Source organism: Tupaia chinensis, unplaced genomic scaffold (genome assembly GCF_000334495.1).
Source record: "Tupaia chinensis unplaced genomic scaffold, TupChi_1.0 Scaffold148350_1, whole genome shotgun sequence".
In the NCBI taxonomy this organism is placed as follows: Eukaryota; Metazoa; Chordata; class Mammalia; order Scandentia; family Tupaiidae; genus Tupaia; species Tupaia belangeri.
This window is the reverse complement of record NW_006208201.1, coordinates 1679653-1697556: the sequence shown is the minus strand read 5'-3', so window position 1 is coordinate 1697556 and position 17904 is coordinate 1679653. Positions and strand designations below refer to the sequence as shown.

Genomic DNA, 17904 nt, shown 5'->3' with positions numbered 1-17904 from the left:
CCTGCTGATAAGTAAATGACACCAAAAAGACTTCAAAAATTAAAGGAATATACTGAAACATCTTAGAAACTATGATGACTTCCCAAATTATAAAATTTACATAAAATTCTTAATTTGTTACCACTAAATGGCCATCTTTTCTAAAATTCATAATCTGTTACCACTAAAGTGATCATTTAATCGGTAAAAGAAGGTAACATTCTGATCTATTTTTTCTCAGGGTGACAAAAATTCACCTTGAGAAGCCAGTATTTAGGAATTGGATATTTTGCCCAGTATCAGATCTCTGCTTAACAACAACAAAAAAAAGATATATGTATTTCTAGTACCTACTAAACATGTGAAACTATTTAATAAGATACTATTTCACAAACATCAAATTGGAAAAAATTATTAAATCCAATAACGCCAACTGTGATGAGGATGTGCATAAACAGAACTTACACACACTGGTGGTCAAAGTATAAAATGACACATTTTGAAAAACAATTTAGCTAGTGAAGTTGAGGCAGGGTGTATCCCAGACTCAGCAATCATACATGTAAGTAATAAATGAGAAGGTGTGCATGAAGATACCTATTACATTACTATTTACGACAGCGAAAAACTGGGGAAAAAACTAAATGGCTATCTATTTAGGAATGCAAAAAGAAACTATTATTGCCATTCACTGAAATACTAACATGAGTTAAATAAATGCTAAATCTCAAACTGAATGTTACACGAAGGAGACATAGTCACTGCATCACTGATACACATTTTAAGCCATATAAAACCATGTTATACAGACCTGCAATTTTCTTATTTTGGCAGTTACCTATGCAAAGGGACTTAAAAATATATATGGAAAAATGGAGTTAAAGTACAAGTTTATTTTGGTGCAAAAGAATATTTTAAATCCATGTACAGCTTTCCATAATACTCATTTTGCACGAACTTTTTGAAGACCCCTTGAATAGGCTGAACAGTATAACAATATATCCAGAAAGCACACCCACCGGCTTTAGGGTATAAATAGCTGTGGTGAGAGAAGTATAGAAATGGGGTTGTCAAAAGGAAGTCTTTAACTATATTTAAGTGTATTTTCCCCTCCCCCCAGAAAATAAAATGTTATAAAGATCTGAAAATAATATAGCAAACTAAATAATGTTAAAGCTAAGTTAAAGGCGGTGGATATGAGTCTCTGTTAAAGTACAGTTCTTTTCTATACATGTGAAGTGTGTATGATTTTTTATTTTTATAATCATTTTTTAAGAACGAGAGCACGCATGAGGGATGGGGTGGGGGGACGTACTTTCGACCTCGTCACATTGTGATTTCTCTGCCCCAGCCTACCAGTTGGTGGTGTATCAGCCTGCCAGCTGCTGGGGCACCACCACGCCTGGCTGTTCAGCATGGGCTGGGAACTAACCCAGGCCTTCCACTTATAGCCTCAGCCACCACAGACTGGTGCCCTACAGATTAAACCATCACAGCTGGGCCTGTGTGATATTTAAAAAACAAAATAAACAAACAAAAGAACTCTCTAGTATCAGACTGTGACTATATATGTATCTTTAAAAAAAAAAAATAACAGAGATTTCTGCTATAGGGTGAATGTGCTTGCCAGAGAGACAGAGAGAAAGAAGCAAGAAATCACCCCAGGGTATGGTCGCACTGCAATCCCTTCTCTTCCATTCTCCTCTTGGGATTTTGGGCTGCACGCACATGAATCCAACCTGTGTTTTAAGCTGCCACGTCCAGAATTCGAACCACAGTCGACTATGTGGGAGTCCAGTGATGTAACCATTATGCCATCTACTGGTCCCTATGTAAATTATTTAAGAGACAAGAATGTTCACATATGAAAGTTCCATGGTGGAGCTGACCAGTGGCGTGGTGGTGAAGAGAACTGGATCCCCTCCTAGGGAACTGACTCATGTGTTATATATTTAAGTAGCATTATTATTTATTACAGAATGAGAATGTTTATTTTTAAAAGTATATTTTTTAGTCTCTAATCATTTGGGGATGTTCCATCTGTCCTTTCTGTTATCTCTAGTTTAATTTCATTGTGCTCTGAGAGCATACTTGTGTGGTATCTGTGTCTTTTAAATTTATCAAGGTGTGTTTTATGACCTAAAATGTGGTCTTTTGGCAAATGTTCCATGTCAGCTTGAGAAAAATGTGTATTCTGCTACTGTTGGATGAGGTGTCTATAAATGTCGATTAGATCCAGTTGACTGATGCTGCTACAATTATATCCTTACCGATTTTCTACCTGCAGGATATTGCCAACTATTGAAAGAGGAGTGTCTCCAACTATAGTAACTCATCTGTCAATCTCTCCTTAAAAAAAAAAAAAAAAAGACAGCTGAATCGCCACATGGACGAATGCAATATTTGAGTCCTGAGTCCAATAGTTTGAAAACCATGCTGGGTACATACGCATACGCACCCAAATGCCCGAAAGGAGAACTGAAGGAAAAAGGGTTACGGTGTGACCATCCATTTAGAAGGGTGCTTTCTCATTTTCCTCTCTCTCTCTCTCTCTCTCTCTAGTGAGCGCATGCATCCTCTACCAAATTAAAAACGAAAGACAGTGACACAGTGTATTTTGGTGTCACACGAATAAAAATATCTTCATTTTTCTATTTTAGGGGCTGCAGTAATGCCCATGTTTATTCCAATCCATTAACCATCCATAAAGAATGAAAATGTCCTCTTGTTTAAAATCTCATCTCCTAATTGCTTAGCCATAGCTTCATAGTCTCCTTTGTGCACTCACCAAAGACAGTGAGAGAAAGAGAAGGGAAAGTGAGAACGTGGTAAATCATCCCCTGGGGGAACTGACCACATGATGATCCTTTCTCCTTCACTTTCCTCTTGGGATTTTGTACATGCAAGTACATGCGCCTGGCGTATTTTCAAGCCACAGGGTCCAGGACTCAAACCATGATCAGCCATGTGGGAATTCAGTGCCTTAGCCACCACGTCATTTGTGGTCCCAAAAGGAATCATTTTTAATGGAATTTAAAAATAATTGAGACATGAGCCAGCAGGTGACACACGGATGTTATGGTGGCTAGATCCATTCCGCACAGCTGATTTCTCCTAGTCCCAGACCCTGTGGCCTAAAAATCAAGCTAGGTGAGTATGTGTGCATGCCCAAAATCCCTAAAGAAGAATGGAGGAGAAGGAATTGCGGTGTGGCCGTTGTCCCTAGAGGATGGTTTTTACCCTCCTAACTCTCCGCCCCAACGCCATCTCCTATAACAAAACTGGAAAAAAAAAAAATCTAGACTTATCTTCCCTTTGTAAAGGAATTCCTAATACATAGGAACCTGAGCCTTATTCAAACCTAGATAGCCAATAAAATTTTGCTACGAGAGATGTTAAAAACAACAAGTGACCAGCAAATGATGTAATGGTTATATCACTGGACTCCCACATAGTTGACCATGGTTCGAGTCCCAGACCTGGTGACTTAAAACATGTTGGGGCATGTGAGTGTATGTCCAAAATTCCAAGAGGAGAATGAAGAAGCGATTGTAGCATGGCCATCCCTGCTTGGCAGTGATTTCTCACTTTCTGTCTCTCTCTCTCTGTCTCTGTCTCTCTGGCAAGTGCACGTGCCCTATAGTAAAACTCTCCCATAAAAAATAAACTAAAGGGCCAGCAGTTAGTGTAATGGCTATGTCGCTGGACTCCCACATAGTCGACAGCAGTTCGAGTCCCGGACCCGGTAGCTTAAACTCACACCAGGCGCGTGTGCTTGTGTGCCCAAGATCCTGAGAGGAGAATGGAGGAAAAGGGATTGCGGCATGGCCATGACCCCTGGAGGGTGATTTCTCACTTTCTGTCTCTCTGTCTCTTTCTGTCTGTCTGGCGAGCGCACGCGCCCTATAGCAAAAACCTCTCCAAAAAATAAAAATAAAATAAAATAAAATAAAAACAAAAACAAAAACCTGGGACCAGCAGTTGGCATAATGTCTATGTCACTGACTCCCATGTAGTCGACTGCAGTTCGAGTCCTGGACTCTGTGGTTTAATCTCATGCCAGGCACATAGGCACGAGAATGGAGGAGAAGAGAATGCATCATGGCCATCCCCCAGGGGGACGATTTCTTGCTTTCTGTCTCTCTGTGTCTTTTTGGTGAGCGCATCAACCCTACAGCAAAAACCTCTCCAAAAAAAAAAAAAAAAAAGAATGAAACAATAAAATTAATATTTAAATTACTAAATACTTTTCTTTAAAGAATTATTTCTTTATTTAACTTCATTTGTTATTATTTTTTATTTTAATTTGATCAGATAGACAGACAGAGAAAGGGAAAGGGAGAAAACAAGCCGCCAAGTCTGGGATTCAAACTGCAGTCAGCCATGTGGAAATCCAGTGCCTTTAACTATCATGCCACATGCCAGCCCCACTAAGCACTTTCAATATAAAACTTTATTTGTATATATCTAATGTATCATAAATAGGCTTCTTACAGAATTTAAAAATTGGCAATGTTTTAATTATTAGCTTAAGAATTATCTGTTCTTCAGATTTAAATGCAAATATTCATTTGATCTTCTAGTACATTTAAAATTTTCTGAGTCTTTTTGTACACTGTTTGACAGTCTGCAAATGAGAAAAAATCCAAAGTGCTAATATGTGATTTCTAAATTTGACATTAAAAGGAGGTAGGCTTATTGATTATTTAAAGAGACTTATCCTTTTATCTATATTTTTTAAAAGAATCTATACTTTTTTTTCCTACCTATAATTCTTACTCTAAGAAAATGCAAAGTGAAAAGCATTATGACAACAATTTTATTAATAAAAATTTAAACTAAGAGTGTTCGACATACCCATGACGGGGCAATCTTACCGGTTGCTAGAAAGATACTGGCCAATTTTTTCTTGATTGTTCCAGAGCAGACGATGTAAAGCAAGCACATTGCCATCGCTGATGAAGGAAAGACTGTGATTCACCGCATCACTTGTAGGACAATCCGATGCGATATCAAGGAAAAACCTTCAAAATGTAAAGTCATTCCAATTTTCAACACCAGATACACTCGTGATATGTTTCAATTAAACCAATGTGAAGTAACTGAAATTACAAATATAGACCGTTTCTTCACACAATCTGACTATCACATTAAACAAAGCAAGAAGAAAGAAGAGAACGTTGGCTTTCCATTTCTGATACCTGGCTTTAGCTTCAGAGCAGGCTCTGAACAGAGAGCAAGATTTAGAAGACACAGGCTGTTAGGTCAGAGCAAGGACCAGACTTCATATATAACCAACAAGATTCTAATTATGTGCTATTCTACATTAACCACATCAATTTTTTTTTTTTTTTTTTAGGTTTTTGCCAGAAAGGAGACAGACAGAGAGAAGGAAAGTGAGAAATCATCCCTCAGGAGGATGGCTGTGCCCCAATCCCTTTTCCTCCATTCTCCTCCCAGGACTTTGGGCATACACACACGTGTCTGGTGTGACTTTAAAGTCACTAGGTCTGAGACTCGAACCACGGTGGGAATACAGCTGTCTTAATTTACCACCATGCCATCTGCTGGCCCCACCAGTTTAGTTTTTAATAGAGGGAATCTCCTTTTCTGCCTCTGTATTACAACAACCACTCCACCATCTGCTGCCCCCCCAACAACTCTCTTATATAGTCAAATAAACAGTTTAGTTTTTAATAGAGGGAATCTCCTTTTCTGCCTCTGTATTACAACAACCACTCCACCATCTGCTGCCCCCCCAACAACTCTCTTATATAGTCAAATAAAATAAGACAAACTATGTTTTGGTTTTTTTTTTTCTTTTCTTTCTTTTTTTTCTTTTGGAGAGGTTTTCGCTTTAGGGCGCGTGCACTCGCCAGACAGACAGAGAGAGACATAGAGACAGAAAGTGAGAAATCACCCCCCACGGGGGATGGTCACGCCGCAATCCCTTCTCCTCCATTCTCCTCTCGGGGTCTTGGGCACGCACACACACGCGCCCGGCGTGAGTTTTAAGCCACCGGGTCCTGGATGCGAACCACAGTCGACTACATGGGAGTCCAGCGACATAGCTATTACGCTAACTGCTGGTTCCCACAAACTATGTTCTTGACCTAGAGAGAGAAAAGAAAAAAACCTACACAAGGAGCTTCATGTAGACCAGGTACGTGGACTTATGTAATACTGAAAATATGTAACTCAGAACAAGAGACTACGTGGCAGGCTACTTACCTGCGTGCTGCATCAAAGTTGTTTTTCACAAAATCATTAAAAGGCCGCATATGCTCTTCTTTTGTAAAGAGAACATGATTGTCAATACTCTGAAGGATCTAAACAGAAAACAGTGTAATAAACAATCATATTATTTATTACATAAACTTTCTCACTGATAATTGTAGTTTCTTCAGAGAAAGGGAAAGGGAGAAAACAAGCCGCCAAGTCTGGGATTCAAACTGCAGTCAGCCATGTGGAAATCCAGTGCCTTTAACTATCATGCCACATGCCAGCCCCACTAAGCACTTTCAATATAAAACTTTATTTGTATATATCTAATGTATCATAAATAGGCTTCTTACAGAATTTAAAAATTGGCAATGTTTTAATTATTAGCTTAAGAATTATCTGTTCTTCAGATTTAAATGCAAATATTCATTTGATCTTCTAGTACATTTAAAATTTTCTGAGTCTTTTTGTACACTGTTTGACAGTCTGCAAATGAGAAAAAATCCAAAGTGCTAATATGTGATTTCTAAATTTGACATTAAAAGGAGGTAGGCTTATTGATTATTTAAAGAGACTTATCCTTTTATCTATATTTTTTAAAAGAATCTATACTTTTTTTTCCTACCTATAATTCTTACTCTAAGAAAATGCAAAGTGAAAAGCATTATGACAACAATTTTATTAATAAAAATTTAAACTAAGAGTGTTCGACATACCCATGACGGGGCAATCTTACCGGTTGCTAGAAAGATACTGGCCAATTTTTTCTTGATTGTTCCAGAGCAGACGATGTAAAGCAAGCACATTGCCATCGCTGATGAAGGAAAGACTGTGATTCACCGCATCACTTGTAGGACAATCCGATGCGATATCAAGGAAAAACCTTCAAAATGTAAAGTCATTCCAATTTTCAACACCAGATACACTCGTGATATGTTTCAATTAAACCAATGTGAAGTAACTGAAATTACAAATATAGACCGTTTCTTCACACAATCTGACTATCACATTAAACAAAGCAAGAAGAAAGAAGAGAACGTTGGCTTTCCATTTCTGATACCTGGCTTTAGCTTCAGAGCAGGCTCTGAACAGAGAGCAAGATTTAGAAGACACAGGCTGTTAGGTCAGAGCAAGGACCAGACTTCATATATAACCAACAAGATTCTAATTATGTGCTATTCTACATTAACCACATCAATTTTTTTTTTTTTTTTTTTAGGTTTTTGCCAGAAAGGAGACAGACAGAGAGAAGGAAAGTGAGAAATCATCCCTCAGGAGGATGGCTGTGCCCCAATCCCTTTTCCTCCATTCTCCTCCCAGGACTTTGGGCATACACACACGTGTCTGGTGTGACTTTAAAGTCACTAGGTCTGAGACTCGAACCACGGTGGGAATACAGCTGTCTTAATTTACCACCATGCCATCTGCTGGCCCCACCAGTTTAGTTTTTAATAGAGGGAATCTCCTTTTCTGCCTCTGTATTACAACAACCACTCCACCATCTGCTGCCCCCCCAACAACTCTCTTATATAGTCAAATAAAATAAGACAAACTATGTTTTGGTTTTTTTTTTTCTTTTCTTTCTTTTTTTTCTTTTGGAGAGGTTTTCGCTTTAGGGCGCGTGCACTCGCCAGACAGACAGAGAGAGACATAGAGACAGAAAGTGAGAAATCACCCCCCACGGGGGATGGTCACGCCGCAATCCCTTCTCCTCCATTCTCCTCTCGGGGTCTTGGGCACGCACACACACGCGCCCAGCGTGAGTTTTAAGCCACCGGGTCCTGGATGCGAACCACAGTCGACTACATGGGAGTCCAGCGACATAGCTATTACGCTAACTGCTGGTTCCCACAAACTATGTTCTTGACCTAGAGAGAGAAAAGAAAAAAACCTACACAAGGAGCTTCATGTAGACCAGGTACGTGGACTTATGTAATACTGAAAATATGTAACTCAGAACAAGAGACTACGTGGCAGGCTACTTACCTGCGTGCTGCATCAAAGTTGTTTTTCACAAAATCATTAAAAGGCCGCATATGCTCTTCTTTTGTAAAGAGAACATGATTGGCAATACTCTGAAGGATCTAAACAGAAAACAGTGTAATAAACAATCATATTATTTATTACATAAACTTTCTCACTGATAATTGTAGTTTCTTTCTTTCTTTCTTTCTTTCTTTGAGAGAGATTTTTGCTATAGGGCGCATGTGCTCGACAGAGAGACAGAAAGGGAAAAATCGCTCCTTAGGGGAATGGTCACCCTGCAATCCCATCTCCTTCATTCTCCTCTTGGGAGTTTTTCCTTCATTCTCCTCTTGGGATTTTTGGCACATGCGCACATGCACCTGGCATGAGTTTCAAGCCTCCGGGTCCGGGACTAGAACCACAGTCAGCTATGTGGGAGTTCAGCGATGTAGCCATTTCACCATTACACTGTCTGTTAGTCCCAATATATTATAGTTTCTATCAGTGGTTAAAACCAATTATTTTTTAAAGTATAAATACAACATAACTATGTATGTAAAAACATAAATTAAAAATTTAAACATCGGGAACCAGCAGTTAGCATAATGGCTATGTCGCTGGACTCCCATGTAGTCAACTGCAGTTCGAGTCCTGGACCCGGTGGCTTAAAACTCACGCCGGGTGCAGCATGCCCAAGATCCCAAGAGGAGAATGGAAGAGAAGGGATTGTGGCATGGCCATCCCCTCTGAGGGGTGATTTCTCGCTTTCTGTCTGTCTGTCTCCGTCTGGCGAGCATACGTGCCCTATGGCAAAAACCTCTCCAAAAAAAAAAAAAAATTTAAACATTGTTTTAAACAAACAAACAAACAAAAACCCTACAGTTTACATTTGGTCTCTGTTTCAGAATCTTCAGAACAATTACACAAAAAAACTGTCTTCGTAAGAGAAAACATTTGGGGTCAGCAGGTGGCATAGTGGTTAAGGGTGCTGGACTCCCACATGGCTGACCGTGGTTTGAGTCCCAGACCTGGCACTTGTTTTCTCACTTTCCCTCCCCACCCCCCAGTCAAATGAAAATAAATAAAGTTAAATGAAATAATTCTTAAAAAAAAAAAAAGAATATAAAACGTTTGCTAAAATATTTTCCCATAATAATAAGACTGATTAAGGTACGAGGCCTAATAAATTCTTTTGTAATTGAAGCAAAATAAAACAAAAGCACGTAAGTGGAAATCACAGAACATTTCAAAAATAAATTTAAGAGGAAGAACTGATTATGAAAAACTGAAAATGTAGTTGAAAAAAATTTATAATAGGTAGATTATCAAAATAATTCACCTTTGACATTAACTTCAAGCCCCGTTCAATTCTTGGTGGTGGCTTTTTATCTAAAATCCCTGCTTCGTATGGTGAGACGATAGCAGGATTGATAAATCTGAGGAACATGGCACTTCCTACCGCACCGATGCTGTTCTGAGGGAAACGCTGGCTAACCACCTAAAAACAAGGAGTGGAGAGCTGAGTAAGGTTGGAACTGAAGAGACAGGAGCAGAGAGCTCAAAGGTCTTTCGCCAAAAGCCTCAATAAATCAATTCTCATGAATGACAGATTCCTATTATTTTTAGAAAACAAAGTTCGCCCACAATTCTAGTCTTACATCGTTTTAAAGCACAATTACGTTATCTCAGAAGAAATAAAAACCTCACTGACGAGTTGTGTAGAGACCTGAAAAAAAATTTTATTTTGTCATTATCATTTACACTACAGGTTTGATAAGTAATGAAAACAGACCAAATTTCATACAAAATCATATTTTACTAAGATTAATAGTCATGAAAGTGAAGTCAACTCTTACAAGGCAAAGCTAAGTTTTCAACAGCACACTCCTGAAAGATCTTGTATCAAATAATTATTATTTATATTTTGTTCTGTACCAAGTATAATTGAATTTTTTGAGAAAAATGCTTGCCGTTACAAAAAAAACCCAAACAAACAAACAAAAAAACACCTTTTTTCTTAGATTCCCACTAAGAGAAAAAATTTACTTACAAGTAATGTTACTGCCAGTTCCTTTTCTTCATCAGCATGCGTTATAACAGAAAGACCTACCTACTACTTACAGCATGAAAGGATAGGAATCCTTGGGACCTAAAAGAAAAAAGGATCCTACCAGAAAAAGAAAAACCCCATGTCTACCTCAATCTACAATTCTGTCAAATATAAAAATTTAAGGCTTCAAAAATGGCTGGCCAACCCTAAAAGCAATGTAAACTCAATGTTTAAAAAGGATTTAGTTTCTCTTTTTTAAAAAAATTTCTATATTTAAGATAAAGGAATAGGTACTCAGGTTGGAAAAAGTGTTGTCAAACTGGCTCAGCTCCCATCTCTTCCCAGTATCCCCTATTAAGTTAACATATGAAAAGTGTATTATTTTGAATACCACATTTTCCCTCTACATATTAGGCATATTAAACTTATTTTTAAAGAATACTTAGGTAACATTTTAATCTCTACAGCTATTCTTGCTCAGTGTGGCTGTTAAAAGTAGCCCTGAGTTCAAAGGCAAAGCACTTTGAACTAGCATTCTACTCAATATTCTGCAACGTCAGGGATAACCCTCCATTTCAAAGGATAATGAGGGAGAAATGAGAAAATGGGATGAATGTGCAGAATCCCACATAACTAGTATTCTTCACAATGCCTCAATTAAAAAATACTTCTTGTCATGAATTCACTCGACTCACCGATTCCAAATTAACTCTGAAAATAATAATCGTATCATTTCTATCTGTTCCATTCAGTGCTTCATGTGGTCCACCTTTTATATGTGCTTCTATCCAATGTCTATAATCACAATATAATTTTCTATCATTTCTGATAAAATATTAGTAAAAATACCATTTTAGAAAAAGACTTAAGCTTAAGAAAATCTTCGTAGGAAGTGATTATGGAAGTAAGTAATAATATACTAGAGGTTTCAAAAAGTTCGCAGAAAAATGAAGTAAAAGTACAGATTTAGGGACCAGCAGATGGCATAATGATTACATTGCTGGACTCACATGTAGTTGACTTTTGTTCGAGTCCTGGACCTGGCAGCTTAAAACTCACACCAGGCATGTGTGCATGCATGCCCAAAACCCCAAGAGGAGATTGGAGGAGAAGGGACTAGGGGGATTTTTCACTTTCTGTCTCTATCTCTCTGGCAAGTGCACACGTCCTATAGCAAAAATCTCTCTCTCTAAAAAAAGTACAGGTGTATTTGGTGCAAACAATTTTGAAATCCATGCCTAGTTTTCTCATAACACACGTTTTCCATGAACCTTCACATACATTACACAGCTCAGGAAGCTTTATTTGTGTTAGAGCATGAGGAGCAACTTCACACTTAACTAAGGAGAAATAGGTAAAGGTAGTTAACTGTACTGTCTAAATAGTATGTCCTTAAAACCTACAGTTTATTTTTTGGCTAAAGGGCAGTTTTAGATAAAGGATTAAGGAGAATATTCGAGTGCTTTCATTACTTCAGCACAGTGTTTAATCTTTTGGGGACTACATACCTCTTTGAAATCTGAGAAAAAGTTAGAAAATGAATATATGCACTCACACAAAAATTTTTATACAATTTCAGAATATTTATAACCACTGCTATGAGTAATTCTCTTAAAATATTACATTTTAATCTTAAACAAAACATCAATAAACCTAGATGATCTTAAGGCCTTTATAAAATGAGTTAACAAGAGAAAAAAACTTAAAAACCACCTTTACCTCATTTTAAATAGGTTGTTTTAAAAGAATTAGCATGTATTCAGTTTAATCCATAAAAATCCTGAAATCATTTTTAAAGAGCTCAAAGTCATAGTTTGTTTTTTTAAGAACCAGTTAGTTTATTAAGTGGCTCAGAAAAACCAGTAACTGACATGCAAATAGAGAGCTCTCTTAAAATATGTTTTTTAAAAGTAGCTGTTAACTGGTTTTCTCTGGGACAAAGAAGTTTTAAAGTGTGACTTACATTTATATCCAATTTATATGTAATAGTATTTAGACTCAGAAGTTAACCGTAGTAAATTATTACCAAAAAAAGAATATTGCAAACTTTATGAAAAATACTACGGTTTCACTATCTTCCACATCAAAAGTAACTCATGCTAAACCCAAAATACTCACAACTCAAAAACCTATGTTGTTTCACATAACACATAGATATGTAATTCACTGATGGTATTATAGTATCAATATATTTTTAGAACTGAAGGCTGATAAAACATAACATCAATAAACATGTTATCTAACAAGTTCCATGAGTCACTTTATAGAAAGCTTTTTTCTCTACTAATTGATATTGATGTAATCTTACCTCATAATATATACGTATTCAAGCGTTGTTGTATTTTTAATCCATAAATATATAATTTAGATCCCAAAGACATTCTGTGTAACAGGTAAAAGTTGGGACAGGCTATGTGTTGAAATCAGTTATTAGGGAAATGTTCTCTTTATTTCCCTTGGTAAAAACTGAACTATGTGAGGCAAATAAATGCAATCATAAACACTGGCAAAAAGATCACTACCCATATATGATTAATTACTGCAAATCCTCCCTTAATTAGGCAAAAATTAATTAACAAAGTAAATTTAATTATGTTTGAATGGGGCCAGCCAGAGGCCTGGTGGTTAAGGCACTAGACTCCCATATGGCTGACCGCAGTTCAAGTCCTGGACCCAATGGATTGAAAATCACACCAGACACGTGTGTGTACATGTCCAAAATCCAAGTGGAGGATGGAGGAGAAACTGTTGGCAGCATGGCCATTCTCCCAGGGGGTGATTTCTCACTTTCCCCCTCTCTCTGCCTGGCAAGCACATGCACCCTGTGGCAAAAACCTAAAAAAAAAAAAAAAAAAGTTTGAGTAAAATAAACAACATTATTTGTAATATGGCTACATACTACACACCAGAAGCTAGAACCTATACTCTGTATTTCACATATTCCAATCTGTGATACATATACCACAAAAGAAAGCTTACTCTTAGAAGATCATTAAATTCTATTAAGTGAAACTCAAAAACGGCATAAACTTAAAATGGGATTTTAAATTTATACTGACTATACTGCCTTCATACTTTGGAATATCCTCTCAAGTATCCCACATTACCAATTAGATTCCCCCTGTATCCACGAGGACCTTACATCACCTGTGCTGAGAAATACATTCTGAAATTGAGTGTCACATCCAGAAAACTTAAACAAAAAATCTGAAAGTAACTCTATATTAAAAAAAATTTTTTTCAAAGAACAATTTTAGACAAAATCTTAATAAATAAAGCAATGTTAGGAAGGCTAGAAAACATGCTCTAGAGAAACATGGAGAAAGCCTGGATTTTAATTAATGTGAGACACTACACAATGGCATTAGTATGACTGAATGAGAGTGTTAGAAAGAGCAATTTAATTTCAACAGTGATGGTGAATATTATGTTAAGCCCACATATGCTGAGAATTAAAGGCTAAAGCATTAGAAAGAAATGACTTTATTAGGCAAGACCACCCATTCCAATCCATTTGCTCACAGCTAACCAAATTTTCTTAACATACTAAAAAAAATATGTTGAATGAACAAAATAAAAGTATATCTCTTTACGTTTTAATTTAGTTATTATGAACTTGGAAATTTACATGTAAAACTTAAAGCTTTATTATAGGTAAAGCTTAGACGAAGAATGAAAGATGAAACCAGATGAACACTAATCCAAAGTGTACCTTCTCAAGAAAACTACCTGTCTCCTAAAAGTTTTCTCTACCTCTTTCTCTACAATTATTTGGGTTATATGAACAAAGAACTGACTTGGCCTGATAATGAGAAGTCAAACTGACATATAATGGCAAATTTAAAATAAAGGCATGTTATATTTTGGACCAGTTCTAGTCACTGGTAGAAAATAATTATGACTATCATAATTTTCTTCCTTCACTAAATTAGGGCAAGTTTACAGAAGCAGGCAGTAATATTCATACTGTGTTTACAAAACGAGGTGTTTCTCTACAGAAACAGATGCACTGAGCTTTCTTTTATTTCAAAACTACTGTTTTCATCTCCATCATTTCATACTGTTTTCTCTGAGGTGATTTTACCCTAAGTATTTCTACAATATAATCTAGGCACAAACATCTAAACCTGGCTGAGAATGTCTAGGTGAAAATATAAGGAATAAGCAATCAAATTCAGCAAACCTCAGGTGAGATTTAGAAACTGATACTTTCTTGCCATAGACTTCTAACAATTAAGAAAAAAACGGTTCACCTCTAGGAAAAGAAATCATTCACATTACCTGCAAACAAGAAGCAAGGATGAAGAGTCAGCATTTCCTAAGGCCTTGAAATTAAGTTTCCTTTGCATTTATTTATGATTTGAAAATAACAGTGATAAAATTAGACCAGAGATATCCAAATGCAACAAATGCCCACAGAATGCCTTTGGGATAAATCAAACCAAAGGAACACAGAGAATGCTTCAATGTAACTTAATTCCAGGGTTAATTGAAATGAAGCTATTTTGTGCCAGAATTAGTAGAATGATTTTACAGTGAAGGTCAAATAGGCTGAAGTGAAGATGTTCTTAACAAACAGCAAAAGATTTTTGTTTTGCTTTGAAAGAGACAGCTAATAAAAAGTTCTCCAAACTTACTGATTTTTTGCTTTCCTTTTTTTCTTTTACTGTAGCTTTATTCAGTAGGGAGTGGCAAGTTGCCTACAGAACAGAGATGAGCACAAACAAGTCACAGCACTGACTACACACAGCAACAAGAACACTGTTGGCTGGTACATAAGCTAACACGGTAAAATGTAACACAAATGGGATCAGCACAAATTACACATCAACTGAATTTTGAGGGATGAATTTTAATTTTGCATCTTAATTTTATTACATTTTTAAGCCAAGCACTAAATAAACAGCAAGAAATGTTGAGACCCAATCATGTCTACTATTTCTGGCTATGAATCACAGAAAAGCTCTCGCCAAGTGAATTTGAGGATATAAAATATTTTACATTTTAGTTCATTCCTAGCTTTTGATAAATTTTACATAAAAATGTTCATTACAAGTAGACCACACACTAAAAATATGTGTCTACATAATTTTTTCCTGATATAGAAAATACTTCTCTGTGTATCCTTCAATTGACTTAGCTTTCCTCCCCCCAACGTCTGACATTTAATTAAGATCCTATTGACTAAAGAAACAAAAATTAAGTGGCTAAATATAAAAGAAAAATTCACTTTATAAGTTCTGAATTTAAAATATTTCTCTTAAAGAAGATTACTGTCTAAATTTCACTTATTTTTCAAAGTTTGTAGGCTACTTCCTGAAAGGGTTCTAAGTATAGGAGGTTAAAATCACTGCAAGATTTGGAAGTTCTCAGTTCAACTAGAAAAAAAAAATTACTTACTGGATTGTTTTAAAATGTGTCATGACTTTTCTGACAACCCAATAATATTAATGTGAAAAAAAACTGAAATTACAGAATAAAGCTTCAAATCAGCTTAAAACTTCATGTATTACAGTTGACCATTTGTCATAATGCCTTTAAAAAAAAAAAAAAAGTCTCCTCACTGCCTCCCCTAGGGAAAAAAAAAAATAAATAAATAAATAAATAATGGTTTCATCTCTCAGAGCTCCTTCCAGGCCAAAAAATTCTTCCAAAATCAAGACTCCTCATTGGACTAGTCCAGACAGTTATTTTAAATATATTTTTAAACCAAATTAGAATTCTTTAATCCACCAATATATGCATATTATTCCAGGAATTCTGGGCTTTCCATACTATAACCCATAACTTGAACTTAAAGTTAGTCCATTCGTCCATCCATCCATCCATTCATCCATCCATCCATCCAAGCAGTTAATGTGCACCAAAATGCTAGATGCCATTTTAGGCATTGGGGAACAGCAATGGAGCAAGAAGACAGGGTCTCTTATCTCACACAGTGTTGGTTCAAACTTTAGACTATATACAAAAGCACTAGTAACCATATATATTACAAAAATGTAGTTTTATACCTTTTTTTCAATTATGGTATACAAGTGTAATTTATAGCCTTATAAATTGTGTGTAAACTATTTCAGTTTGGAGAAGCAAGTTTACTGGGAAAATATAGTATTTATTTAGAATCATAATAGCTTTTCTCAGAATTCTCTCGCAGTAACAGAAGACAGTATCTATTCTGGGAATTATTTTCTCTTTATTCTAAAACTATCAGGAAGAAGAATAGAAACAAATTCACGAGAAAATGACTTAACTGTAAATAAGTTCACCATTTGCTATTTCTTAACCCAGTCCACCAAGTAAGGAAAGCATATAAAGTAATCAAGCTAGTTGAATTGTGATTTTAAAAGGCTTAAAGGCCAAAATACACATTTAAGAACAGAGAGCAAAAGCTCAGAGGAGTTTATTAGCTAGCAGTATATTCAACTTAAGCTTTCAAAATTTCCCTAGTAAGTCCCAAATCAGGACCCATGTTTGATATAGAGGAGGAAAAACAAAACAAAACCTCAAACAATCAACTACTATCCCTCCCACCAGAATATAAAAGCACAAAGGTGCCATTATATTCCTGCCAAAGTCAAAAGGGCAAGGAATGAAAACAAAAGAACAAATCAAAGGGAAAAACTAGGCTTGGAAGGAAATTCAATGTAAGGATAACTTGAGATCAAAGCTTTTCTTTCTTTTTAATTCGTGAATGTAAAATTCTCCATTGGTCACTTAATTAAAAACAAAACCTTATGTAAAAATAACCTATCTTTGCACCATAGTAATTCTACTCTTCCAACAATTTTGTTTATTCGTACTTCACAACAATGTACTGACACAGCATTTAAATAATGTTTTTAAAGAGAATAATTTCATGTGAAATTTTAATACGATAGGTCAGTTATTAAGAAAATACAGGATAATTATAAAGTGCTATATAAAGCACAATACATGGTGCTTAATAGCTACCAACTGTCACTTGGCCCTATTTTCACTATTTCCTTCCCTTCTTATGGAAAGCTGGCAAGAATCTTATTCACTTGGATAGGAAAAATAGGAAATGTATTCCTTCATTAAGTATTTCCTAAGTACTTGCTAAGTGCTAGTCCTGTTCCTTTACACTAACAAAATCATAGTCTCAAACTGTTCTCCAACTTTGCTGATGATATAAAAAGATTTTTCTTTCAGGATGAAAATCAAATGAAGAATTCCTACTAAAATCTACTACATCTTGTCATCAATCACCTTTAACTAGCTAAAACTGTATTTTAGAAACCTAGTTTACTCTCTAAAAACAATTACTAACAGGCTAACCAAAAAGTTGACCCAGGCCATGTATGTATGTATGCATGCATGTGTATTGTTTATTTATTTATTCAAATCGCCAGAGGGCATGTGCACTCACCAGAGAGAAATGGAGACAGAGAGTGAGAAAGTAACCCCCCAATGGGGTGTGGTCACGCTACAGTCCTTTTTCCTTCATTTCTCCATCCTGTCAGGATTTTAGACGGCCACACAAACTGAGTGTGTTTTTCAAGCCACTAGGATCAGGACTGGAGATGGTATTCCAACCAGTTGGCATGTGGGATCCAGCTCCCTATGCATAGGCTTAACTGTGCCATAGGGCTGGCGCCTGACTTAGATGTAGAGAAACTTGGATAAGGCCCGAACTTAAGATACTACTCACTACATTATCAAGTTTCCGG

The 17904-nt window shown here is 36.3% G+C and overlaps 1 protein-coding gene across 1 annotated transcript in view; it reads right to left on the bottom strand.

Moving 5' to 3' along the window:
- The window catches only part of LOC102476367 (neurofibromin), a 160206-nt gene that overhangs the window by 13116 nt on the left and 129186 nt on the right, over positions 1-17904 (bottom strand). The window contains exons 33-36 of the mRNA XM_014584974.1: positions 14854-14916; positions 9506-9664; positions 8188-8285; positions 6938-7084 (exon numbers count right to left, since the gene is read on the bottom strand). Of these exons, the coding sequence (XP_014440460.1) occupies positions 6938-7084; positions 8188-8285; positions 9506-9664; positions 14854-14916 (467 nt within the window). The remainder of the gene's footprint in view (positions 1-6937; positions 7085-8187; positions 8286-9505; positions 9665-14853; positions 14917-17904) is intronic.